Genomic DNA, 27891 nt, shown 5'->3' with positions numbered 1-27891 from the left:
TGAAATAAGAAACCCATTAGCACGTTACCTTCAGGTCATTTTCGGGGAGGTATTTACACTGCCGAGCTATCTCCACATACTTATCCAGGTCCAGAGGCGCCATTTTGAGACACGAACTGAACGAGCCCCGGGCCAATGACGCGTTTCCGGTATCTCGGCCACCGCCTGAAGGAACCGGCTCAACGCTTTGCCTTACCACTCCTATCCTTAACACTTCCCGATCACTTGTTAATGGTCGGTTTCCCTTTTTAAGATTAACCCGGTTCCCTTGGTCATGCGGAACTCTCATTGGCTCTTTGCTCGTGAGTTTAACCCTGTATTCGCGCGCTGCCCTCCCCATTGGTCGGCTTCATGGTACAGTTGAAAGTTCAAAGATTAGAGATTGTCTAAACAACGCTGAGGAAAGAAGTTGGGGGAAGAGAGCACAAAGCATTCGCGGCACCGTCCTGCTGGAGTAAGTATACTAATTAAAAGGTGCTACATCTGTCAGTCATTGGATGTATGGAGAAACGGGACCCGAAAGTAGGTGGTTTCCATCGGTGTTGTTAAGCAAGCCCTTCAGATCGGATGCTGTGCAACTGTCAGGGACCCAATAGTTTTGAGATCCTTTTCGTTTTTTGTGTATTCTTATTTGTTTCCCGGAAGCAAGAGGCACATTAACTTACAAATTTAACTTCCTGATATTTGGGGAGGGTCGGCGTTTGTTCAAATATTACAAGGATGCAATATTACATTTAAATCTGAGGAAAGTGTGATTGTGGGGGCTGCTGTGAAAGCTTATTCTAAGGGAACACAACAAATATCTAACATTTAACCTGCTATTAGGAGGTCAATTGAAACCCATATGATTAAATGAATAGTGATAACGAGGATACAAAATTGGTTCAGAGATGGAAAGCAGAGAGTAGCGATGAACATTTATTTATCATACTGGGGAGAAGTATACAGTACGTGCTCCCCAAGGATCGGTAATATATATTTTGTAATATCTGAATAAGATTTTTGTTCGTTTGATTTTTGAACTCAATCCCAAGGATCATTAGGAAAGCTTGGGTGACTGATAAAACGGATTCAAAACTACAGACAGTTGTTTGCTGTTCCACGGATTGATTGAAGTATTCATGTTAGTGTAATTTAATAATGATTAAATTGTGATGCAATTAGTTTTTATTCAGGACATATGAGTTTAATTGGTCAATATCTGACAGTTTTATTCCAGATTTATCAAAAGGTTATGGAATTGCTGACTGTCTTGGAGCCAGGGGAAAGTCCCCAAATAGCGACATGGTAGGATCTCAAAGCATATGTACATTTAATTTGACTCTTATCAATGGGTATTGTAACTGTAAAATGGCACTGTGAAACAGGAATAACATGTCCCTCCTCATTTATTCTTCTGCTCTTGAAACTATACATGCATAACAAGTTTTTGAAAGATAATATATAAATGTGTACAGTACTTTTTGCCATATTGTTAAAGGCATTGGAGAGGGTGCAAAAAGATTTACAGGAATGATAGCAGAATTGCCAATTGCCAGGTTGTACCTATCTGGAAAGGCTGGGTCTCTTTTTTTTTCTTTTCTTGAAAAAAGAAGGCTGAGGGGAGACCTAATAGAGGTCTCTTAAAATAAAAAAAAAGATTTTGATAGAGTAGACACAGAAAGAGTTTCCACTTGTGGGGAAGAGCAAAACTAGAGGGTATCAATATAAGATAGTCACCAAGAAAATAAACTTCTTTACCTGGAAAGTAGTGAGAATATGCAGCTTGCTATTTACAGAAAGTCTTTCTTTGGCCTCCTTATCTCGAGAGACAATGGGTAAGCGCCTGGAGGTGGTCAGTGGTGTGTGGAGCAACACCTAGAGTGGCTATAAAGGCCAATTCGAGAGTGACAGGCTCTTCCACAGGTGCTGCAGAAAAATTTGTTTGTCGGGGCTGTTACACAGTTGGTTCTCCCCTTGCGCTTCTGTCTTTTTTCCTGCCAACTGCTAAGTCTTTCGACTCGCCGCACTTTAGCCCCGCCTTTATGGCTACCCGCCAGTTCTGGCGAACGCTGGCAACTGACTCCCACGACTTGTGATCAGTGTCACAGGACTTCATGTTGCGTTTGCAGACGTCTTTAAAGCGGAGACATGGACGGCCGGTGGGTCTGGTACCGATGACGAGCTCGCTGTACAATGTGTCTTTGGGGATCCTGCCATCTTCCACGCGGCTCACATGGCCAAGCCATCTCAAGCGCCGCTGACTCAGTAGTGTGTATAAGCTGGGGATGTTGGTCGCCTCGAGGACTTCTGTGTTGGAGATACGGTCCTGCCACCTGATGCCAAGTATTCTCTGGAGGCAGCAAAGATGGAATGAATTGAGACGTCGCTCTTGGCTGACATACGTTGTCGAGGCCTCGCTGCCATAGAGCCAAGGTACTGAGGACACAGGCTTGATACACTCGGACTTTTGTGTTCCGTGTCAGTGCGCCATTTTCCCACACTCTCTTGGCCAGTCTGGACATAGCAGTGGAAGCCTTTCCCATGCGCTTGTTGATTTCTGCATCTATACAGAAAGTAGTTGAAGTGAATATTGATGCATTTAAGGGGAAGCTAGATATGTATATGAGGGAGAAAAGAATAGAGAATTATGCTGATTGAGTGAGCTGAGGAAGGATGGGACTAAGTTCAAGTGGAGCATAAATGGCAGCAAGGACTGGTTAGGCCGAATGACCTGTTTCTGTTCAGTATATTTTTCATGGGATTTGGGTGTCGCTGCCTAGGCCAGCATTTATTTCCCATCCCTAATTGCCCTTGAGTAAGCTGACTTCTTGAACATCTGCAGTCCATGAGAGGTAGGTACACCCACAGTGTTGTTAGGAAGGGAGTTCCGGCATTTTGACCAAGTGACAGTGAAGGAACGGCGATATAGTTGCAAGTCAGGATGGTGTGTGACTTGGAGGGGATCTTGCTGGTGGTGTTCCCATGCATTTGCTGCCCTTGTCCTTCAAATGGGTAGAGGTCGAGGGTTTGGAAGGTGCTGTCTTAGGTGCCTTGGTGTGTTGCTGCAGTGCATCTTGTAGATGGTACACACTGCTGCCACTGTGCGTCGGTGGTGGAGGGAGGGAATATTTGTGGATGGGGTGTCAATCAAGCAGGCTCCTTTGTTCTGGATGGTGCCGAGCTTCTTGAGTGTTGTTGGAGCTGCACCCATCCAGGCAAGTGGAGAGTATTCCAACACACTCCTGACTTGAGCCTTGTAGATGGTGGACAGGCTTTGGGGAGTCAGGAAGTGAGTTACTCGCCGCAGGATTCCTAGCCTCTGACCTGCTCTTGTAGCCACGGTTCAGTTTCTGGTCAATGGTAGGATGTTGATAGTGGGGGATTCAGCGATGGTAATGCCATTGAATGTCAAGGGGAGATGGTTAGATTCTCTCTTGTTGGAGATGTTCATTGCCTGCCATTTGTGTGGCATGAATGTTACTTGCCACTTATCAGCCCAAGCATGGATATTGTCCAGGTCTTGCTGCATTTCTACACGGACTGCTTCAATATCTGAGGAGTCGCGAATGGTGCTGAACATCGTTCAATCATCAGCGAACATCCCCACTTCTGACCCTTTGATTGAAGGAAGGTCATTGATGAATATGTAATGATGGTGATATAGAGGAGGATTGATGATTGAGTGATAGCACCTGCAGAGTATTAAAATGTCTTTTTCTGTCCTGTTGTACATTCTTCCACCTCCCTGCATCAACAGTATGTTGAAATAAAGATGTATTGCACTGTCTTCTGTTCTAACTCATTATTTTCAGGATCTGTTGAATTCCTTACTTATCTCAGTCTTTCCTTAATCCTATAGACTACAGGTTTTTGAACCCAGGTTTGGTGCTATTAGCTTTTCATTTACTTTATCTTCAATCCTACAAATTCGGTAATGCTCTGTGCTTGCACTTTTACCCAGGTTTCTTAATACTAAGTTTCTTAACGATTTTCACACAAAACTATATATTTTTAAAGAAAGCAAGTTTTTTTATTAATCTTCACAGTATGCGGGCGTCACTGGCAACACCAGCCCATCCCTAATTCCCTTTGAGAAGGTGGGCCGCCTTCTTAAGCTGTTAAGCAGTCTGTGAGTTTTTCATAACATTTGGTACAACTGAGTGGCTTGCTAGGCTCTTTCAGAGTACAATTAAGTATCAAACCACGTTGCTGTGCATCTGGAGTCATGTATAGGCCAGACTGGGTAAGAATGGCAGAGACCAAGTGGGCCCACATCAGAGACGCCATCTATGACTCAGCAATGACCACCTATGGCAAATGTGTGAAGCAGAATGCAGACTGGTTTCAATCTCACTTTGAAGAGCTGGAACCTGTCATAGCCGCTAAGCGCATTGCACTGCTGAACTACAAGAAACACAGGACTAAACAGCGGAAGCGGCATGCGATAGATAGCGCAAAGCGATCCCACAACCAGCAGGTCAGATCTGCAGTCCTGCCGCATCCAGTTGTGGATGGTGGTGGACAATTAAACAACTAACTGGAGGAGGAGGCTCCACAAATACCTCCATTCTCAATGATGGGGGAGCCCAGCACATCAGTGCAAAAGACAAGGCTGAAGCATTTGCATTCATCTTCAGCCAGAAGTACCGAGTGAATGATCCATCTCAGCCTCCTGAGGTCCCCAGCCTCTCAGATGCCAATCTCCAGCCAATTCGATTCACTCCACATGATAACAAGAAATGGCTGAAGGCACTGGATACGGCAAAGGCTATAGGCCCTGATAACATTCCGGAAATAGTACTTGTGCTCCAGAACTAGCTGTGCCAATCTGTTCCAGTACAGCTACAACATTAGCATCTACCCAACAATGTGGAAAATTGCTCAGGTATGTCCTATCCACAAAAAGTAGGACAAATCCTACCTGGCCTATTGCCAATTATCACCCTATCAGCCTCCTCTCGATCATCAGCAAAGTGATGGAAGGTGTCATTAACAGTACTATCAAGCGGCACTTAAACAGGAATAACCTGCTCACAGAGGCTCCGTTTGGGTTCCACCAGGGCCACTCGGCTGCTGACCTCATTACAGCCTTGGTCCAAACATGGACAAAAGAACTGAAGACAAGAGGTGAGGTGAGGTGAAAGTGACTGTCCTGGATATCAAGATAGTATTTGATGGAGTGTGGCATCAAGGAACCCTAGAAAAATTGAATTCAATGAGATTTGGGGGGATAGCTCTCCATTGGTTGGAGTCATACCTAGCACAAAGGAAGATAGTTATGGTTGTTCAAGGCAAATCATCTCAGGTCCAGGACATCACTGCAGGAGTTCCTTAGGGTAGTAGCCTAGGCCCAACCATCTTCAGCTGCTTCATCAATGACCTTCCCTCCATCATAAGGTCAGAAGTGGGGATGTTCACTGATAATTGCACAATGTTCAGTACTACTTGCAACTCCTCAGATACTGAAGCAGCCCGTGTCCATATGCAGCGAGACCTGGACAACAGTCAGGCTTGGGCTGAGAAGTTGCAAGGAACATTCATGCCACAAAAGTGCCAGGCATTGACAGTCTCCAACAAGAGAGAATCTAACCATCTCCCCAGAACATTGAATTGCATTACCATCGCTGAAGCCTCCACTATCCTGGAGGTTACCATTAACCAGAAACTGAACTGGATCAGTCATATAAATACTGTGGCTACAAGAGCAGATCAGACCCCGGAAAATCTGAGGTGAATAACTCACCTCCTGACTCCTCAAATCCTGTCCACCATCTACAAGGCACAAGTCAGGAGTGTGATGGAATACTCTCCACTTGCCTGGATGGGTACAGCTCCAACAACACTCAAAAAGCTCAACACCATCCAGGACAAAGCAGTTCCCTTGATTGGCACCCCATCCACCACCTTCAACATTCACTCCCTCTGCCACCTACACACAGTGACAGCAATGTGTACCATATACAAGATGCACTCACCAAGGCTCCTTAGACAGCACCTTCCAAACCCGCAACCTCTACCACCTCGAAGGACAAGGGCAGCAGATGCATGGGAAAACCACTACCTACAATTTCCCCTCCAAGCCACACACCATCCTGACTTGGAATTATATCGCCGTTCCTTCACTGTCGCTGGATCAAAAGCACTTTGAGAGTAACTGCCCTAGATGGATTGCAGCGGTTCAAAAAGGCGGCTCACCTCAACCTTCTCAAGGGCAATTAGGGATAGGCAACAAATGCTGGCCTAACCAGCGACGCCCACATCCCATGAAAGAAATTTTTAAAATTACAACTTGGGAATTTAAAAGCTATATAAAGGGAAAAGTGGTGTTGTAAGTAGTGAGGAGGAAAGCCTTAGATTACAGGATGATATAGATGGGCTGGTAAGATGGACGGAGCTGTGGCAAATGGAATTTCATACTGAGAGTGTGAGGTGATGCATTTTGGGAGGACTAACAAGGCAAGGGAATATACAATGGATGGTAGGATCCTAGGAAGTACAGAGGGACCTTGGTGTACTTGTCCATAGATCACTGAAGGTAGCAGCACAGGGAGATAAGGTGGTTAGGAAAGCATATGGGATATTTGCCTTTATTAGCCGAGGCATAGAATATAAGAGCAGGGAGGTTATGATGGAGCTGTATAAAACGCTAGTTAGGCCACAGCTGGAGTATTGTGTACAGTTCTGGTCACCACAGAGGGCGGCCGCAGCCTCACAGCTCCAGCGACCCGGGTTCAATTCTGGGTACTGCCTGTGTGGAGTTTGCAAGTTCTCCCAGTGTCTGCGTGGGTTTTCTCCGGGTGCTCTGGTTTCCTCCCACAAGCCAAAAGACTTGCAGGTTGGTAGGTAAATTGGCCATTATAAATTGCCACTAGTATAGGTAGGTGGTAGGAGAATGTAGGGACAGGTGATGTGGTAGGAATATGGGATTAGTGTAGGATTAGTATAAATGGGTGGTTGATGGTCGGCACAGACTTGGTGGGCCGAAGGGCCTGTTACAGTGCTGTATCTCTAAACTAAACTAAACTAAACTATCCAAGTATATATAGATGCGAATGGAGTACTAGAAAGTATTCACAGATCCATCCAGGAACTTTGAATCATCATAGACAAAAATGAAATCAACATCCATGTTCTCCATAGCAACAGAGTTCATTTCTTGATTAAAAACGTCAACTGACCCAGAAATGGGAAGCATTACTATTTCCATTGATGCAGCCATTTAAGCTAGTGAAACAATCAGATCTAGGATTAAAGTACCACTGTTGATCGTTAAAACAGCAACCAATTAATATGGAATGAACAAAATCCACTCATTGTGACACACAGTAAAGCCAATTGTATACTTCTACCACTGTCTCAGCTGAGATCAGCTACGTCAGTACAGATTGGAGATTAAATCTTGGACTTTCTGGTCTGTATAACTTAACTAATCCCTGCAGATGTCAGCTGTGGTTCAGTTGGTAGCACTCTTACCTTTGAGTCAGAAGGTTGTAGGTTCAAATCCCACCCAGGACCCAAGGAGCTGAGTACAAAATCTAGGTTGACAAGCCAGTGCTGCACAGTTGGAGGTGCTGTTTTTCAGATGAGACATTAAACCAAGGCTGCTTCTGCTGTCTCAGGTGGACGCAAAAGATCCTATGGCACTATTTCAAAGAAGAGTCGGGGAGTTTTCTCCACTGTCCAGGCCAATATCTATCCTTCAAACTATGTCAGTAAAATAGATTATCTGGTTGTCATTTGCTGTTTGTGGGAGCCTGCTGTGTGCAAATTGACTATTGCGTTTCTTATACTACAGCAGTGATTACACTAGAGAAGTACTTCATTGGCTGTAAGGTGCTTTGGGACATCCTAAGGTGCTACATAAACGCAAGTACTTCTTTCTCACATAAACTTGCTGAGCTATTGAGGCATCAAGGAAAAAGTATTCCAATGCAAATCATACATGAAGATCTTACAAATAGGAGGTACCATGAAACTCTTTGCACCTTCTCATCCAGGATTAAAACAGTGAAACTTATGCTGGGTGCGGCTGTGTTTATATTTTCCTGACGTGAAACTGAATACTTTGTTAACGTGTGCCAGCTTAGTGCCCCAGTGCACTGTTGTAGAGAAGTACAATTTGCAAACTTTTCTGTTATTCCACACATGACAAACTCCTGATCCTGATTATAGTCTTAGGACAGGCACAAACCAGAGGTGTGGCACACTTACTCATAAGGAACACAAAACTGGTACAAAAGCAAAATACTGCTGGAAATCTGAAATAAAGCGAAAAATGCTGGAAACATTCAGCAGATCTGGCAGCATCTGTGGAGCGAGAAATGGTTGATGACCTTTCATCAGAAGCTTTAAGCAAGTACAGAGATGGGAAAGGTTGGGGGGAGGAACAGCAACAAGGAAGGTCTGTGATGGGGTGGAGGGCAGATGAGATTAATTGACAAAAGGGATGATGGGGCAAAGCAAAAGGAAACTGGTGCCCAGGAGAGCTAGATCAGGATTAGCAGAAATCTGAAAGCTGGTAACTTGCCTATCTTCTTTGTTGGTACAATATTTTGCTGACCAGTGAAGAAGAGCATCTCTAGTGGAAAAGCATGATTCCAAGAATTCCCCACTGCATGATAGGGACCTGGGAGGAGACTGATGTATGGCATGGTGGCTTCAAACATTTTCCTTAACCACTTCATAGGTATTTACAGTGCCAAAGCTTGCAGTTCTTGTTTCACTATTTAACAGGGATGCTCCTCAATTTTTGTATTTTAATCTAGCTCTTCTTGTCTTCAGTCACTCGGTGCACAGAAGGGCGAACAGGTTGGAGGACGTCCTAGTGGGTCTGCCATTCACAGTTGAGAAAGTGAGAGATCCATGGGAAGCATTTCCCTAACTGCATAACTCCTTTCTGCAATCTTTTGTGTGTCCAGGTCACCTTGGAGAAGGATGTTGTGGTGTTCAGTAGACTTGAAGCCTTCTGTGACTGTTAGACACTGTAGGACACCAACTGTATCTTTGATGAAAGAAACCAATCCATGATTTAATTGTATTATTGAACATTTCAGTTTGAATGGGCCATATCTATTCTTGGCACCCTTTTGGTAGCATTGGGTAACCCAGTGCCACACTATTGGTCCATTTCAAAGAAGTTCTATCCTCAATGCTGTGGAATCAATTAAAGAGTGGAGAAAATAAAATAACTGCAATCTTGTAGGGAAAACATACTGTGCACTAAGTTTCACAATAAATGGTGATCTTTATATGATACCAAATCTGACAGAACAGAAGGTTGATAATGACACTCTTTAAGCCTCTGTGGACAGTTCTTTATTTTATAAAGACGGATGCCTGTTTTTCACTGAGAGTGAATTTGAATTTCTTGGCTAAGTGTACAGCAATGTTTGAATCTGTTTCTTTCTCACCCCCTCCCCCCAACCCCTTTTATAGGTATGCACTTGTACCAAGAGGGGAGAATCCAAGTGTTCGAGTTGGTCATACTCTCACATATGTTCCAGATATCTCTGAAAAAGGGAAGGTCATTATAGTTGGAGGAGCAAACCCCAATGGAAGCTTTTCTGATGCCCATATCTTAGAACTGGGTAACAACATTTTTTTTGAATTTTGTTTTGTTTGCAACTGGTCAAATTGAAATTTTCAGTATATCTGTTTATATTAATATGCAATTCCAGAATTAACTTTGCCAAAGCTGTTGTTTTCCCTTCTCTCTATACAAAGCCTTGATTTTCTACTGTATTTTAGTAATTTGTCCAGTAAGTTTGTTGAATAAAAAAAATTAAATGACTTTAGAAATAACTGGAAAATAATTTTGGTTAAGAAGGCAACACGGTGTTACAATGTCAGTTCAGGACCATAATTCCTCACATTTGATTTCACAGTATTTGTTATGTCTTTGCATTATTCTCAATTATAGGAAAACTCCTATAAAGTCATGGAAAAGAAGCTGGTTATGTCTATGTTTTACCACTCTTTGGATTTCTGTAGGTTGCTGCAACAGACTCTTGATGTAGAATGGTACTGTGGCTTTAAATACCATCAGTGCTACTCTGATTTTACAATGAATGACTCTAAAATGAAATGCAATTCTAGCTTTCCTTGAGTGCGACTCACATTTTAGTGCGGCACAGCACTGAGTGATACAGCCAGGAGATTCCAAATTCGATGCAGTGTTGGGTCCAGAAGGCCTGGGACATAAACCCCAAGACCAGTGGATTGTATAGTTAATGTTTTTATTGGCTACTATCAATTGTGATTGACTTAAGCATCTGTGCACAAATGTATGAATATTGTAATCATGTATAATATGTGATGTCTAAATTATTTTCAACAAAAAAATAATCATTAAGCTTGCCTTTCAAAGATTCACACACACACAGTCAGACGAACCCATGCGGATAAGTTCCTCAAAAAATTCTTTTGAAGTTTCTAGATGAAATGTACAAGACTCCAGACTGCCTCTGCAGTGTCAGTGGGTGTTTATCTTTCTCCACTATAGAATGGTTACAGTCCTATTCATTGTCAACTAATAGATGTACATTGGTTCTATTCTCTTTCTCCTCTACATTTCCGTATTTTTGCAAGTTTTTTAAACTCCAACTTATTGAGTTAATTTTTGCAATGTTTGTTTTTAATAGCAGTGTTTTAGTGGCTGGGATCCAATAATGCTATGCTGGGGTAATGTACTAATGATTCCTATGTTATGAAAGCATGCCTAATTGCAATACGAATCAAACAGACTGTTCATTCAGTTTGTGAACTTATTTATACTGTTGTTGTTAATGTTAGTTGTACCAGATTTCCTGTTCAAGATTACCTCTCTTTACTGCTTTGTACCCATAGCTGTGTATTCACTGATTTTGTTCCCCATGAAATAGACAGACATGAGTGGGATGTACCAGAGTGGAAGGGATTACTACCACGATATGAGCACTCTAGCTTCGTACCAGTGAGCAGACCTGGCGACCTTTGGCTATTTGGTGGTGCAGATGAATGTGCAAACAGGAACAGTATCCAAGTTTTAAACTTCGGTAAAGTTACATTCATATGTTAATTCTAACACTATTAGTCAGGTACAAACAACCAACCTTTAGGAGCATAATTATTTTGGAGTAATGTCAATGTATTTTTGTGATTTATACACTTTAATATTTTTGAGCAAGCAGACACCTGAGTGCTGATAAGAATTTTTTTTATACTTACAAGTCACCCATTCCCTCAAAATTCCATATTGCAGGTAACAAAGTATTTATTTAATAGAAAAAGTGTATTTGTGTGATAAACCTTAATCTTTGCTTAGCAATATTTTATATGTTAAAAGTAAATCAGATTGATCTGTAAATTTCATTTTCCAAGTAGAATTTAATGTTTAATATATTTATGCTGTTAATGTAGTAAAGGGGCTGGTTCGCTCAGATGGCTAGACAATTGGTGTGATACAGAAAGATACCAAGTGTGGGTTCAAACCCTGTACCGGCTGTGGTAGTTCATGGATGTCTGTCTCCTTGCCTTGCCCCACCCCTGCAGAGTGGTGACCCTCAAGCTGTACATTACCAGCTGTATCTAATGGGGGGAGGCCTATGTTCCTTTGGGACTATGGCTAGAACAACAATAACAATGCAATAAACAAAGTTTTATAATTTTTCAACAGAAGAAAAAATATCCATAAGAAGTTCTTGGTTCAAAAAGTAATAAACTTGAAATAAAAAAAGTGCTGGAAATACAAAGCAGGTCAATCAATATCTGAAAGAGAAAGGTTAATGGGTCAGAATTTGCTGCCAAAATAATGGTGAGAAGAGAGACCCTATGAATTGCGGGTTGCTTCAAATTGCTGGACGATTTGCACTGCTCCTTTATTAAACATGCAAAATGGCAGCTCGCCATCAAGTCTCCTGTGCATTTCAAGTAATGCCTGCATTTGTGCTGTGAAAACAAATTAAATTTGCCACAGAAAGTTAGGGCTGGTAAGGAAGCTTTTAATGATGAGATTTATGTTCCTGCAATGCCACTCAAACTCTCTGTTCCAGAAATGGGAACATGGAAACTATGGAATTTCATTCCATCTACAAGGCACAAGTCAGGAGTGTGATGGAATACTCTCCACTTGCCTGGATGGGTGCAGCTCCAACAACACTCAAGAAGCTCGACACCATCCAGGACAAAACAGCCGCTTGATTGGCACCCCACCCACAGACATTCACTCCCTCCACCACTGGCGCACAGTGGCAGCAGTGTGTACCATCTACAAGATGTACTGCAGCAACATATCAAGGCTCCATAGACAGCACCTTCCAAACCCTTGACCTCGACCACCTAGAAGGACAAGGGCAGCAGATGTATGGGAACACCACCACCTGCAAGTTCCCCTCCAAGCCACGCACCATCCTGACTTGGAACTATATCGCCATTCCTTCACTGTCGCTGGGTCAAAATCCTGGAACTCCCTTCCTAACAGCACTGTGGGTGTACCCACCCCACATGGCTTGCAGCAGTTCAAGAAGGTGGCTCACCACCACCTTCTCAAGGGCAATTAGGGATGTATAGTAAATGGTGGTCTTATCAATGATGCTCACATCCCATGAAAGAATTTTTAAAAAATTCCTGCAGGTAGTAAATTGTTTTTGAAGGTTTCAAAAATTTATACACTCTGTTTCTTTTCCTTTTTGTGTCTCTTTTCTCACTTAATCCAATCTTTCTTCCTTTCTCTTTATTTCTCTTTTTTTGCACTTAATTTTACTCTAATTCACCCAGTTGCTTCCTCCATTGTTCTTATGTTTCTTTCTCTATCCCTATACCTCATTACTTAAGAAACCCAGATGTCCCATTGAGCTCACATTTAACTGGCATTTTAGAGCGCAAAATTTTTTTGAGTTGAAAGGCAAGGAACAAAATCTAACCAACTGGGCACAATGAAGATGCCCCGCTCCAGCAATTTCTGGGCCATGGTGTTGGGTGTAACTATTCATCAAATTTTAATCGATCGGTTGAGTTATTTTACCAAGACATGTCGTGTGGTGCTGAAAATATGTTATAGTTGCACCCATTTTAGTTGAATCCTGATGTTTTTTATTGCACCATCAATAGAATTACAAGTTATACAGGATAGATTACAAGCTTGAACTAGAAATGATAGTTATTGATGAGACATAATGTAATTGTTGCTGTAATCAGTGTGTGCTGTCTGAACCAGAAACTGGAGTGTGGAGAAGCCCAGCAGTAAATGGGACTCCACCAACACCCCGCACATGCCACGGCTCTACTGCAGCTATTGGAGACTGTCTGTATGTTTTTGGCGGTGGAGACAAGGGAGCAGAGCCTGTACAAGATACACAACTCCATGCATTTGATAAAGGTACAAATAAGCAGTTTAACAAGTAAAAGATTTTAAGTAATCTTAATCAGGTAGAATTTTTATATCCAAGTCATAGGGTATTGGGAAAGCTGAGACTGGAGGTGGTGAGGATCTGTGACAGTGGAGACAAGGAGGCACAGTACAGGTTTTGATAAGGTGCAGTCTATATCATGTATGGTCAAGATATGGGGTCAGCTTAGCTGAACAAGCCATCCAAGGTAGAAGCGAGAACTTGGATTTATACAGTACATTTCACATTTGCAGGATACCCCGAAGCACTTAATTGGTAATGAATTACTTCTTAGATGCCCTGACTGCAATTCTGAAGGAAAACATGGAGGCTAATTTGATTTAGATTTTTAGATTTAGATATACAGCACTGAAACAGGCCCTTCGGCCCACCGAGTCTGTGCCGACCATTAACCACCCATTTATACTAATCCTACACTAATCCTATATTCCTACCACATCCTCACCTGTCCCTATATTCCCCTATCACCTACCTACACTAGGGGCAATTTATAATGGCCAATTTACCTATCAACCTGCAAGTCTTTTTTGGCTGTGGGAGGAAACCCACGCAGACACAGGGAGAACTTGCAAACTCCACACAGGCAGTACCCAGAATTGAACCCGGGTCGCTGGAGCTGTGAGGCTGCGGTGCTAACCACGGCGCCGCCCCTAATTTGGGCACAAGGTTTCATAAACAACAAATGATCACTTGCTTACACATTACATGAAAGTTTGTATAGAAATAAAAATACAAATGCTGCCCTTTTCAGCTGCATCTTATTCAAAGAGCTTAAAACTTATTTGCAATAAGGTTTGTGTAATGTTGTTATCCACTTGTATAAATCATTTATGATTTTAATGTAAAGGAAATCTGTCACAAGGATACATCACTAATGAAGTGTTATCCAAATGTGAAATTAAGTCATTGTGCAGTTATAAAATTAGTCCTATCATGGGTCATACATTACAATGCATTTTGTTGGTGTTAGCACCTCTGACAATGAAGCACACCCTCAGTAATACCCTCAGTAATCAGCACATAATTATTTGCTCAAATCCTGGAGTTAAACTTGAAGCCACAACCTTTTGACTTGAGAGGCAAGAATGCTGCCAATGAGCCAAGTTGATAGTGATGAATGTTTCCCAGTACTTTCTTAAAGCGTATATTTTCCTTGCTTCAAAGTGATCGTCCCATCTTAAGATGCTGCACTATTCCCTTGCCAGAGGATGGGCAGGTAATTTGCTTCCAAGAATTTGCTGCTGCTACTTGAACTTGCTGGGACATTTTGCAAAGAGTTGCAAATGTGTGCAGCATTTGTTCACTTCCTCCTTCTGTCAGTGAGGGCCAGGAACTCACTTTATGGGCACCACAGCAGTTGGCATCAGTATGCTGCTCCATCATGGCATGAGAGAATCCAAGTATTTGAAATGCCAGTTAAATTATTGTCAATATTTGGCAATTAACAATTTTTTCTCCCCATGAAAATGCTAATCAAAATGCATTCATTTTTTAGTCACACTTAGCTGGTCTCAGCAACCAACAGAAGGAAGATCACCAGCACCAAGACATGGCCATGTGATGGTTGCTGTAGGTAGCAAATTATTCATCCACGGAGGATTAGCAGGGGACAAATTTTTTAACGATATGTATGTCATTAATACAGGTAGGTCCTGCACATACTTAAGATATGAAAAATTGTGCTTGTAGCAATCCTTATTGTTCATTGAAGTATTTTATAAATGTTGCTGTCTTGATTTTAGGAAATTTGCACAAGGAACAAGTTATGGAACAGTACAGGAAAAGGACAGAGAGCAGGTTGGCTGGCTGCTCTCATCAGATTAATAATCATCCTCAGTACTAGGGAACAGAAAGGAGGGGGAAATTTAGAAAAATGTAAGAGAGATCACAACAAACAAAGCAGGAATTGAAAACTCAATTCTAAGAAAAAAAACTGGATAGGAAATAAGGGGATTGAAGAATTAAAACATGCTACATTACGGAGTGCTTGGAGCCTGATCTGAAAGCAAACTAGTCTTATTTTTTAAAATGCATTCAATAAAATTCTAGATATATTCTGAAAATGTTTCATTTTTTTAATGTCTTGATTTACAGCTGCAGTTAACATGAAATGGAAAAAAGTAAAAATGAAGGGTGACATCCCAGGAGGCTGTGCAGCTCATTCTGCGATTTCCCATGGAAAGTACATCTTCATCTTTGGTGGTATGGATGTCACAGGAGCATTGAACACTATGTATAAGTATGACGTTGGTAGGTGCTTTCAACTCCCTCTGCGTCAGAGTTCTGTAATGGCATTGTTCATTTGAAAATCTATGCAGCAATAGACCAGTCCCAATAATTCCTTATTTTGATCTGTTAAAATAATGAGCTATGGTTGATTTTGAATAAATTTTGACAAGGCCTCTCCTGGACAATAAAAATCTCAAATTATCCATTTATCCTGTTAAATAATCTGAAGGAGGATCTCTGCACTCTATTGGATTTCCACCAAAATTTCAATGCAATTATTCAAATGCAAAACAGATTTTTTTGTTACCAGTGGTCTAGAAATATTACTTCTGTTAGACCAAAACAGTGGGTGAGCTGAATTGACTTACAGGCCACCTTGTTCCTATGTTTGTTTGAATGTTAAACTTGTATGGTTTTGATTACTATTTCCATTGTGCAATTTATTTTTTTATATTTTCCATCTTTCCCTATGCTAATAGTACAATTTTTAAAAATCCACCTGGCTTAGCTTGCAGTTCCCCAATAGGATGTCAGGCAACCTGTTCCCAGGTCTTTGCCAATGCTGGTTTGTAACCAGTCATTACAATATTCACATATTACATGCACAGGATGACTGGTGTTAACCAAAAGTATTAAAATGAAAGGAACATTTAAGGATGAGTGGGCAGTAGTTTTATTCATGTGTATTAGTTTAAAATGCCTTTTAAGTTGAAGACAATTTTTATTTTCTTGAAATAACTAGCTTCCTAACTGCAGTTGTGCATGTCGACACTTATAGCTTGGATATACAAGTTCTCCACTGAATTATTTTCGAGTGGACTCTTAAGTAGTTTTTACAAGAGCCCATTGAGATTTCATTTTAAAATTACATATTTTATTTCACTTTTTACAGAAACAAATTGCTGGACACTATTAGAATTTGATTCCTGTCTGCCAGCAGGACGGCTGGATCATGCTATGTGTGTTATACCCTGGAAAATGGGAGAATCTGAAACTTCTACTGCTGCAGCAAACGATGGTGGTGCAGAGTCAGCTGAGGGGAACATACCAAGTGGGAATGATGGAAATCTTACTCTGAAGGATTATTCAGCAGTTCAAAATCAAACCAAGAACATTGTGAACCTGTGCTTAATATTTGGTGGCATGGATACTCGGGGGGAAATTTATAGCGACTGTTTCGTCACACTAATTGATGGCTATTAACTGGATACTATCAGTCTTGCAGCAGGCACATTGCACCCTACTCCCCTCCCATGGTTACCAGTTCTCTGCAATATTATCTCCTCCACCCGAATAGAAATGCACCATCAAAAGCGGTGATAGACTTGGAAAATTCATGTTGCCAATTCAAAAGCAAAATACTGTGGCTGTTGGAAATCTAAAACCAACAGAAAATGCTGGAAATGCTTAGGACTGGTAGCATCTGTAGAGACAGCAACAGAGTTAACATTTCAGGTCTGGGACCGTTGTTGCTAGCTCCACAGATGCTGCCAGACCTGCTGAGTAGTTCCAGTATTTTGTTTTATTTGATACCAATTCACTGATTTTACTTAACATTGAGCTTTCTTCAAGCTGAAGTCCTGCTTCAGTGAATTTTTCCTTACCAATTCACGAGTATTTATTCTTGCAAATAATTTACAACCCCACTGACACTTTATCAATGGAGTCTTAGCAATGACATACAAAGCATATTCCAGATTAAATTATGTCCATTAACTGGAGAGTCTGGAACTTAAAAGTGTATTAAGATCAGGCAATATAAAAACTCATGTAGATAGGTTTTTAAAAGGTATAACTTGCAAGTTTGAACTCATTGATTAGCCTATGATCTTCTAAGCATCATAGTATCTACTATGGAATCCTTTGTAGCTGCCAGTTTTTGGCAAGAGCTTCCACTTGAATCCCTCAGCTTCCCCCAGCACCACACTCCCCCCAAATGGCCCTGTGCAGACATCACCTTGTGTTCCAAGACATTGTCTCCATATCTTCCCTGAGCATGAAACAAAATATGTACAAGTTTAAGGGTTGAGAACTCCGATACTGACACAAAGCCTATACGCCTACAACAGCATCTAAAATTAACCCTCACAGGAAGTGACATTTTTGTATGCTTAAAGATTACATGAAAGTTTGTATAGCAATAAAAATACAAATGCTGCCCATTTTAGCTGCATCTTATTCAGGGAGCTTAAGACTTACTGCAATAAGGTTTGTGTAATGCTGTTATCCTTGTATAAATATGATTTTAATGTAAAGGAAATCTGTCACAACAGCACTAATGAAGTATTAACCAAATGTGAAATTGTCATTGTGCAGATATAAAATTAGTCCTATCATGGGTCATACATTACAATGCATTTTATAGAAAGAGGTGGTAATTTATACAGTATTATGTTAGTTAAAAACTTTGAAAAATGTAATTAGAAACTTTGAATATAAAAGTTGATTGAAACTATACATCCTACATTTTGTTCATTTGTCTTTGATGTTAATGTAGATGTGTTCACTGTTGCCAGTGTCAATGCAGAAATAGCTTCAGTTTCAACTTAACTCCCTGGTAAACCCTCTGGTACTATACCATCAATTCGCATTAGATAGCCCTGATGCTAACAGCCTAAGTGGCAATAGCTCTATGAAAAGCAGTATGCTAGAACACAAGAAATAGGAACAATAAACAACCATATGGCCCAATGTGCCTGCCCTGCCATTCAATATAATCATGGCTGATCGTGGGATTCAACTCCACTTCCCCACCTACTCATCATATCCCTCAATTCCAAGGCACAAAAAATTTGTTCATCCCAGCTTGATCTATCCTCTGGGGGTAGAGAATTTCAGACTCAACCCTTTGAGTAAAGTAATTTCTCATCACATTCTTAAATGATCAATCAACCCTTATCCTGAGACTGTACTGATGTTTTAGGGTCCCTGACCAGCAGAAACAATCAATTGCGATAACCTCTCCTAAACTCCCAAAAGGAAAAATTTACAGGCCCAAATTGCTCAGGACAACCCCCTCATCCCAGGTAGAGCATAGCTACCCTATTCAAACCAGACAGGGCCAGACATCAGGGTCAGGTCACTCTTCTGGGGCTGGCATTTGGGCTCAACTCGGGCCAGGTTGAACACGTGACAGTCAGGATGTCAAGGCAGGAAACACACATCCAGACTCTGCACAAGTCTGCAGTGAAAAATTCCATCTAAGGTAGAGCACAACCTCCAATATGTTCAACTTCAGTCCAGTGGTCAGGTCAGGCATGGGGGGAAAAAAAAAAATCAAAGGACTTGGGCTGGGTTGGATGTAGTTCCGTCAGGCTCAGGTATGATTTCAATTGGAGACCCGAGCAGGCCTTTAAATTGCAAGGACCAATTAGTTTACCTTCACTGTAGCACCTCCAATCCAAGTATATCTTTTCTTGAATGTGGAGACCAAAATGGCACAATACTCCAGATGTGATAACAAAACCTTATACAATTGTAGCAAGATTTTTTATTCCTGTACTCTAATCCCTACCATCAAGGGAAATATGCCCATTGCCTTCCTAATTGCTTGCTATACCTGCATGCCAACTTTATATTCCTAATACAAGCACACCCAAAAGAACCAAGCAGCCTGTATCAACAGCTGTGTCATAGGCAACCTGCGACAGGGATAAAAGTTTTCCCCTTACAGCTCTTGGTCCAAGAATCTCAAATTAGTGAAATTCATCACTGCAGTTTTCTAAATTTGTGGAAAATAGATATTTAAGATTTAAACTGTGTTATGTAGATACATTAACTATTCACAGCCATTCTTATCACAAGGAAACAAACCACACAATTGGTATCTGCTGCATGTTCCTCAAATACAATTGCCATATTAAAATGCTAAAATAAGTGGGTGACAGCCTAATCAATATTGTGTATACCAATTGAAAAATAGCACCTCATGTTGGATGTTCTCCAGAGGTTGAATTTAGCATTTTCTGAAAATCCCAATACTAATTGTACAAAGTCAGTAGTTCAGTTCTTCGAGTCCAATAAAGCAAATCTCATTGGTGATCTACTTCAACTAGTAGTTTCCATTTTTGCATTCTCAAATTAGTTACAACTAGCAGTCAAGACAAGATTGTTCCAGGCACTGACCTTTTATTCAACTGTCCAATACTGAGTAACTACAGTGACAGCTTGAAGCTGGAGCATAGCATAGTCCAGTGGGGTTCAACTGAGGTAATTGTTCATATATCTGAAAATCCAGTCTCTCTCCAAACTTGTAGCATTCAACCAAGACAAACATTGAATTATACAACTTGCCAAGCGAGACATCCTGGACCCAATCCCAAATTTTAGGGTTCATATATTTCTTCACAACTTGTGGTTTGAAAGGCAACACCTACCTTAATTTGTTACACAAGTTCTTATGCTACATATTCAGGTGAAATACACTCTAGGCTTCAGATAAGAGCTCAAATTATTAAGTTACAGTCAATGAACAAACCTAACCGAAGAGCCAGGTTTATCCAACTTTGACGTACCAGTACTCTATTACTGCACTAGTCCTTCAGTCTTTCCCCTCAAGGATGGGCAATTTATTGTTTTGTAATTCAAATAATTATACTTCTAGAAAAATACATTTTCCCAAACCAGCTTAAGTCACAGCAACATTAAATGGCAGAGACCACAGAATTGCTCTTGATTCAAATAGATGTGGCACAGTATGTAATCTTACTAGTTCACATGCCATTCTAAAGTAGTTATGCTATTTAGACTGTACTGCAAGTAACTAGTGTATGGTGGATCAAAATTCACTGAGTGCTCCAAATTGGTAAAGTATAAATTTAGTCACCTGTGGTAATCAGCATTTTTTCTCTAAAAATCTCCATCCTTAAGACAAGGAAAAGAAATGTTCATATCAAACATAACATTTATTGGTCAATACAGTAGAAAATGTTTTCTACACTTACACAGACCAAACAAGGGATTTCAAATAAATAGAAAAAAAATGTGTTGTGTACTTGGAGAACATTGTATTCATACCCTTGACAACCTGAATCTCCCAATCAAGTTCTCCCTCTGGATAGTTCATGCTGAAACTGCAATGGAAAGTACTGAGCCTTTTAGAATGTTCACTCAAGTAAAATTGTGCACATACATTCAAGATTTAAGTCCTTATCATTCAGAGATAATTCTTTTCCAAACAGTCCACTATTTACAAAATTAACATTTTACGAGTCCTTTGATTACAACTCATCCTTTTCAGTCTCTTCTTCCTCTTCTGGAGGGGATCCACCTGCACTTCCATACAGCTTACTAACAATTGGCTGAACAATCTCTTCAAGTTCCTTCTTCTTAGCTTTGAAGTCATCTATGTCAGAATCTTGGTGACTTTCAAGCCATTCAATCTTTTCCTCCACAGCTTTCTCTATGGTTTCTTTGTCCTCTGTTGACAGCTTGCCACCAAGTTTCTCCTTATCACCAATCTGGTTCTTCAGGGAATAAGCATAGCTTTCTAGGTCATTTCTAGCATCAATACGCTCTTTAAGTTTTTGATCCTCTTCAGCAAATTTCTCTGCATCAGTCACCATCCTCTCAATTTCTTCCGGGGTCAAACGGTTCTGGTCATTTGTAATGGTGATCTTGTTTTTATTTCCAGTGCCTTTGTCTTCAGCTGTAACACGCAGGATTCCATTTACATCTATTTCAAATGTCACCTCAATCTGAGGAACACCACGAGGTGCTGGAGGAATACCAGTCAGGTCAAAGGTACCAAGAAGATGGTTATCTTTGGTCAGTGGACGTTCGCCTACAAAAGAACAAACAACGTAAGCCTCATGTTGCATTGATAATTCACCTTTCAAAACAACGATCTTTTGAAGCTCATACTATATATGCACTGGCTATTATGAAGTTCAAAGCTGTCTGAGTTACAGGAATCCACAGAAAAGTGATGGAACTCAGTTTAATTTGCATCTTAAGCAGTCTGACAAAAAGATGGCCAACACAGAAGCATTAATTCTTAGTCAGGCAAGTCTGAGCACAGCTCAACATCTGCTGAAAGTCAGAGTTCAACACTATTTCTTTGGTCAAAGACAGCTCTTAAATATCCAACATTAATGTTGTTGGAGACTGCAGTGAAAAATAGTAGCACTCTCTTGCACATTGACACTACAGCAACAAAATCAAAAATTAACCACCAAGGATTAAACCAAGCTGCAACTTACCTTCATACACCTTTATGGTTACAGTGGGTTGGTTGTCAGAAGCAGTTGAAAAGATCTGAGACTTTTTGGTTGGGACCACTGTGTTACGTGGTATTAGCTTGGTCATGACACCACCAACAGTTTCAATTCCAAGAGTCAGGGGGCAAACATCCAGGAGAACAAGATCACCTAATAGAGTTCAAATAGAAAGCAGCAGGTTAGGAAACTGAAATGAACTAATTGTAGATTCACTGTAGTTCTTAAAAGTAGTCACAATTTAAATGTTGCACAGACCACACTATACAATCCCTAACTCTTACCAGTATCCTCCTCTCCAGATAGGACACCAGCCTGTACTGCTGCACCATATGCCACAGCTTCATCAGGGTTGATTCCACGAGATGGCTCCTTGCCATTGAAAAACTCCTTCACCAGTTGCTGAATTTTTGGAATACGAGTGGAGCCACCCACAAGGACAATTTCATCAATTTCTGTTTTCTTCAGATCAGCATCCTCCATCACTTTCTGTACAGGTTTCATAGTTGATCGGAAAAGATCCTGTTGGCAAGAAAGTTTAGAGCACATTTAGCATGCCTTACCTTCACTGTCTGAATGCACTTAAGTTTGCATCTTATTTTTTCATTTTAGCAACTGAAAATACCAAGCTTTGTGGAATTCTATAATGGAATAAAATTTAACTAGGCAACCATGACCAAATAGCATGATTGTCATACTGAAGACATATACAAGCTAATTATTGTTAAGGTTTTCACTGTGAGAGCAGAAAAGGTAGAGTATGATTTATGTTTGACACCATGTGAATTGTTCTAAAAGAGCAGTTGTTTACTTGCAAGAAGAGTTCTTAGAATAACTGCTAGGACTCTGTCTCAGGTAGCAGCACACTCTGCCTCTCTGCTTGAGTCAAGACTGGATCGAGCTAATGGTCTAGCTGAGGAGTTTTATTAACACTGCAAGTCCCAGACAAGGTGAAGTTAAGTAAGCCAAACAAGTCAAGAATTGTGTGCTCACATTCAATTTTCAATTGAGATAAGCAGTTGGCTGCACCACAACTCCCTGACCACTAACAAGAACTGAATTCATTTTATGTCTTAGACATGACAAGATGGTACCTCACACTGGCCTCCACCTTAAAGATATAAAGCCTGAAAATAGTTTAATGTCTGAGAAGAGGAACAAATGACCTTTAAGCTCACTTCAACATTGGTCCATCAACCCTTCAAGTACCATTGAGAACTCTAGGGAACTAGATTTTCAGTAGCCCATTCAAGTTTGGACACTAACAAATCAGAGAATCTAGAGTTACTAGAAAATCATGGTGTAACTTACTCCCATCTCCAAATAAAAAAGAAAAACTAAACACATTTACATGTTTCCCCCCCCCCCCCCCCCCCCAGTGGAGAAAAAAAACACACTGGGCTTTAAATTTAAATTTTATTAAGAGTCCACAGCAAAATCTCTCAAACCATGGCATGCTGGAAAGAGTTGCAGAACTAGTCTTTTGAGTTTGATTTGATTCTATTACTGCAATTCTCAGCAAAATGTTGAAACAAATAAACCAACCAAATATCACTGTTTAAGGAACAAAGTCAGCTTTGTGTTTACTAAAAGATAGATTGTCCAACTGTTCAGTTGGATTTGAACTGAAGAGCTAAATACAGAAACAGTATCAAGCAAAACCACTCACCATATTCAGTTCTTCAAACTTTGCACGTGTTAAAGTTTCTGAGAAATCCTCTCCCTCAAAGAAAGACTCAATTTCAATTCTAGCCTGATGTTGGGCAGACAATCCACGTTTGGCTTTTTCAACTTCACGACGAAGTTTCTGTATGGCTCTGTTATCCTTCCGAACATCTTTTCCAGTTTTCTTTTTATACAACTTCATGAAGTGCTCCATCACACGCTGGTCAAAATCTTCACCACCTAATAAAAAAATTCTCTTTAGAATTTGATAATTTAAGCAACTGTAAAATACAAGTTAATGTAACAATATTAATTGTCTTACCCAGGTGAGTGTCTCCATTTGTAGCAACTACTTCAAAGACACCATTGTCTATTGTAAGCAGTGATACATCAAAAGTACCGCCACCAAGGTCAAACACCAGAATGTTCTTTTCACCTTCTCTTTTGTCCAACCCATAGGCAATTGCAGCAGCAGTTCTAGAGACAGGGAAAAACAGTCCAAACAATGTCTTTCAAACTGAATATTTAAAAGAGACTTGCATTACTAGACTGAAATGTTAGACAAACTCCCAGATGAAAAATTTAAAGTGGTTAACACTAGGGTAATTCAACATTTACTATAACAAATAATGCAAGTGAAAATACTCACGGCTCATTGATGATCCTCATAACATTCAAACCAGCAATAGTACCAGCATCTTTTGTAGCCTGACGCTGAGCATCATTGAAGTAAGCTGGAACGGTCACTACAGCATGAGTAACCTACAGAAAATCAAATGGAAGTGTTTAAAAATTAGCACTAAAATACTTGAAGTTTCAGTGGTCTGAGTTTACAAATGCTAGGGGTGTTTAAAAGTTTTATCCCACACTCAGCAAGTGAAAACTTATACTTTCCACAATAGCACTTGAATTTGAATTGTGGAAAGGCAATTCCCAAAGGGTCAAGTACCAAGTATTCAGACATTTTTGTGGCCCACTGAGTGACAAGTGGCAACAGCACATCCCCAACCCATTCCCTCAAACAGCGTGGGGTCTGATGGAAGAGGATACCCAAGAATATTCAATTACAACCTAAACTTCAGTTGAACAAGCTGAAATTGGAGTCAGATTATAAAATATATGGAATCATTCAAGTTCCCACAAGCGATGGAAATAGCTTCTTCTGTACTTGCAGCATTTACTAGTAATTTTTGAAAGCAAAATAGGAAACACAGTAGGGTAGGGAAATGCTCAAATTATCTGAACAATTCAAAGTTCTCCTAAGCAGTCATTATTTGCTTCAAAATGCAACATAGGTAGCTTTTGTACTGTGATAATTTTATTGAACAGAAATACACATACATACAACATATGTACATTTAGGTTCAAAAACTATTTTAAAGAATACCCATTTAAAATACCTTTTTGCCAAGATAAGCCTCAGCAGTTTCTTTCATCTTGGTCAACACCATAGCAGATATCTCCTCTGGAGCAAAAGTCTTGACCTCACCAGAAATGTCAAGTTGAACATGAGGCTTGTTCTTCTTTTCAATGACCTAAATAAAATAAATTGACTTGAGTGGGTAAAAAAACCTCTCATTTATACAGCACCTACTCGTTCTCAAAAATGAAAAGCCAATAAAGTTAGTTTTGAAATCTAACAACCAAATCACAGAGCATGGTCCCTACCAAAGTTATAACCAGATGATCTATCGTAGTGTTGAAGACCATTAGAACTGGCCTGCTGTTGAAGTAGGATTCTTTTTTTAAAAAAAAAAAAATCCATTGGAGAGAGAGATAAGGACTCAGTTTAAAGTCTCATCTCAGAGAACCTCTGGCAATGCAGCACTCCATGATGCAATGAAGTTAGCCTATATTACATGTGCAGGTCTCTGGAGAGACACTTGAACACAAGCTTTTCTGGCTGAGGTAAGTGCTCCCTACCATAGAGGTAATGCATACATATAATATCAAAGAAAGGCTCCCTGTACAACACTGGGTTAAAACAAACTGAACATCCAATTACCCAACACCCCAAAGATAGCAGCTTTTGATTGAAAGTTAATTCCAAGTACTACATGCCTGCACTTCTAAATAAGTAAGTTAGGTAAGAATTACTATGCAGGAGACCCTGAACTGAAAAATGGAAGTAATTCACAACTCATTTCCAACAGGGGAACACCACAATTTTATTACCTTAAAGGGAAAGTACTTGACATCTTGTTGCACTGCTGGGTCATTCCATGTTCGCCCAATAAGACGTTTGGCATCAAAAACAGTGTTCTCTGGGTTAGAGGTTAGCTGGTTCTTTGCAGCATCACCTATCAGACGTTCTCCATCAAATGTGAAAGCCACATATGATGGAGTGATTCGGTTTCCCTGGTCATTGGCAATAATTTCCACACGTCCATTTTTGTAGACACCAACACTAGAAAAAGAAAGTAGTTAACATTGGTATTTTCTTTAAACTTTAAAATTTAGCAGAGGAGAGCCAGAGATCTCAAACTTACCATGAGTAAGTAGTACCAAGATCAATCCCAACCACAGTACCAACACTTTCTTTTTTATCTTCTTCATCAGCAAGGACACTGCTGACAAGCAGTAGAAGCAAATATCCTCTCATTGTGATTCAGTTCAGTGTCCTTCAATATTGTGACTGAATCTCTAAAGGGAAGAAAAAGGTTCAGGTCAAATACAGCAGTCCACTTTTTTAAAAAAACGTAAAATTCCCATTAAATGTCACTTTTACATCACATTACTTTCGACTCAGCGTTATCACCGTTTGCAGACAGAATGAGACATTCCCAACCCTTCCCAGTGTAAAATTAACACTTAAGTAGAAAGTTCAGCAGTTGCTACAAGTGCACAGCTTTCGAAGCGTGAATGGAAGATAAATCCCGGTAGAATAAATCCAACAAGCAACTGCACCGCTACACCGGAAGCCATTTTATATCAGCCAACGCTGAGCCCCCTTCCCAACCCAATTCTAATACAATCACCGAGTATCGACAACCTATAAACTACATCAACCAAAAAAAAAACTAGCGCAAAGATAAATCATTTTAGATTACAACCCTATTGATTCCGCACTATGGCTCTTAGAGCCAATGAATAATCGGTCGTCGAGGGAAAGCAGTAGTACCATGCGGCCCCGTTCAGTTAACCTTGATCCCTACCCAAAACCTTCACTCCCTCGCCATTCATTCATCATAACAATTCAGACTGTTTACAATTACTCTGCCTCTCTACTAGAGGTCTATTAGAAGGCTATAAGAGCAACCTTACCCGTTAACTAACGCCGTCCCAGCACCTACCAGCAGCCGCCTATTGTAAACCTCACAACTCTTAACACCGATGATGCTACCGCTCGTGCCTTTATATAGAATCTTGACTTCCCCGTCGTGGAGCGCTGCCATTGGTCGGTTGTCATCGCGTTGGAGGCCGTTGATTGGGCAGAGGGACCACGCTGGCCACTCCGGAGGGTGACACGTACGGGCTTTTGGGGACGCGTCAGAGTGGACCCGAAAGCCCGCCTCCAGTCCGCCAACGCGCGCACTTATTGGCTAGACTTTAAACCGTCGCGGACCAGTGGGAACTGGAACTGCCTCCGAGATCGAGTCTCAATTGGGTCGTTCTGTTGTCAATCATTATAGACGTCATCGGTCCGCCCTCTTCCTCTCGCCAACGGCGATTGCATGCGTGTTACGTCATTATCCTTTCCTTCGCCTGGTTCTGGAGTATTCGGCTCTGGAATGATGGTTACTGCTTGTTGCTGTTGGTTCAGATGGTCTACCTTCTGAGTGAGCTGTCGAGGAAGAGTTTCTAAAATATAAACTGAGCTGATGAATTTATCCTTCTTCGGTACTGTTGTAGAGAATGCGGTTTTGGTGCCGTCCTGGTGCATTTTCACTTTCTGACAATGAAATTAACTCGAACATCTGTTATTTAGCCTGTCTTTCACATATTCAAAATTGTTAGGCCTTTTCACTTTTTATGTAGTCTTAGGCATAGCTTGATAAAGTTAGTTGGTAAAGGTCGAGGGTGTGGCTGAGTTATACAGGCCAGAAAATCTCACGTTTGGTTCCAAATGTATGTCGATTTAGTTTTTCACCCGATAGGAGCAAAAGTTCGCATTTATAACAGGAGTAGGTTTCCTTGAGGTGTCTCCATAATTGAATAGTGTGCCACTACACATGAAGAATGCTCACTTGGGTTAAATACCAGACAGGAATAGGAGCATTCTTGGGCTGTAAACTGGAGTTAACACCAGGCAATAAGGAGTGGGGGAAATAAATTTTAGTGGAATTCTACCAGAGTCTGGTTTGAACTTGTCCAGCAGAATGCAAACAACAAAACGAAGGTTGAGTAATGAGAAAAACCTGAGATACTAGGGTTCCTTTTGCAGCCAAAGAGGTGGAACAGATATAGGATTGTAG

The 27891-nt window shown here is 40.7% G+C and overlaps 3 protein-coding genes across 3 annotated transcripts in view; 1 reads left to right on the top strand and 2 right to left on the bottom strand.

Annotated features, from left to right (window-relative positions):
• The window catches only part of ppp6c (protein phosphatase 6, catalytic subunit), a 29375-nt gene extending 29145 nt beyond the window's left edge, over positions 1–230 (bottom strand). The window contains exon 1 of the mRNA XM_068012488.1: positions 29–230. Coding sequence (XP_067868589.1) covers positions 29–103 — 75 coding nt within the window. The 5' untranslated portion in view covers positions 104–230. The remainder of the gene's footprint in view (positions 1–28) is intronic.
• Positions 147–18038, top strand: rabepk (Rab9 effector protein with kelch motifs). Its single transcript, XM_068012490.1, has 8 exons — positions 147–454; positions 1209–1287; positions 9418–9569; positions 10863–11015; positions 13175–13336; positions 14863–15012; positions 15462–15617; positions 16489–18038. Exons 2-8 carry the CDS (start codon positions 1235–1237, stop codon positions 16797–16799), a joined length of 1137 nt encoding a protein of 378 aa, XP_067868591.1. The 5' UTR covers positions 147–454; positions 1209–1234; the 3' UTR covers positions 16800–18038.
• Positions 18039–20481: 2443 nt separating this feature from the next.
• On the bottom strand, positions 20482–26839 carry hspa5 (heat shock protein 5). The gene is made up of 10 exons (XM_068012476.1): positions 26741–26839; positions 25966–26119; positions 25652–25883; positions 24877–25011; positions 24126–24238; positions 23799–23953; positions 23481–23716; positions 22096–22333; positions 21797–21964; positions 20482–21378 (listed from the first exon to the last, which is right to left on the bottom strand). Exons 2-10 carry the CDS (start codon positions 26076–26078, stop codon positions 20816–20818), a joined length of 1953 nt encoding a protein of 650 aa, XP_067868577.1. The 5' UTR covers positions 26079–26119; positions 26741–26839; the 3' UTR covers positions 20482–20815.
• Positions 26840–27891: the final 1052 nt, after the last annotated feature.

Source organism: Heterodontus francisci, chromosome 32, assembly GCF_036365525.1.
Source record: "Heterodontus francisci isolate sHetFra1 chromosome 32, sHetFra1.hap1, whole genome shotgun sequence".
NCBI classification, from domain to species: Eukaryota; Metazoa; Chordata; class Chondrichthyes; order Heterodontiformes; family Heterodontidae; genus Heterodontus; species Heterodontus francisci.
This window is presented reverse-complemented; position numbering and strand designations above follow the sequence as displayed.

Bases quoted from the DNA above. Each gene is read 5' to 3' on its own strand.
- hspa5 (XM_068012476.1), bottom strand. From the start codon at position 26,078: ATGAGAGGATATTTGCTTCTACTGCTTGTCAGCAGTGTCCTTGCTGAT. The intron at 22,334-23,480 runs GTGAGTGGTTTT...TCTTGCCAACAG, and splicing joins AGTTTGAAGAACTGAATATG to GATCTTTTCCGATCAACTAT. The intron at 21,965-22,095 runs GTAAGAGTTAGG...GAACTCTATTAG, and splicing joins ATCTGGAGAGGAGGATACTG to GTGATCTTGTTCTCCTGGAT.
- rabepk (XM_068012490.1), top strand. From the start codon at position 1,235: ATGGAATTGCTGACTGTCTTGGAGCCAGGGGAAAGTCCCCAAATAGCG. The intron at 13,337-14,862 runs GTACAAATAAGC...TTCATTTTTTAG, and splicing joins ACTCCATGCATTTGATAAAG to TCACACTTAGCTGGTCTCAG. The intron at 15,013-15,461 runs GTAGGTCCTGCA...CTTGATTTACAG, and splicing joins TATGTATGTCATTAATACAG to CTGCAGTTAACATGAAATGG.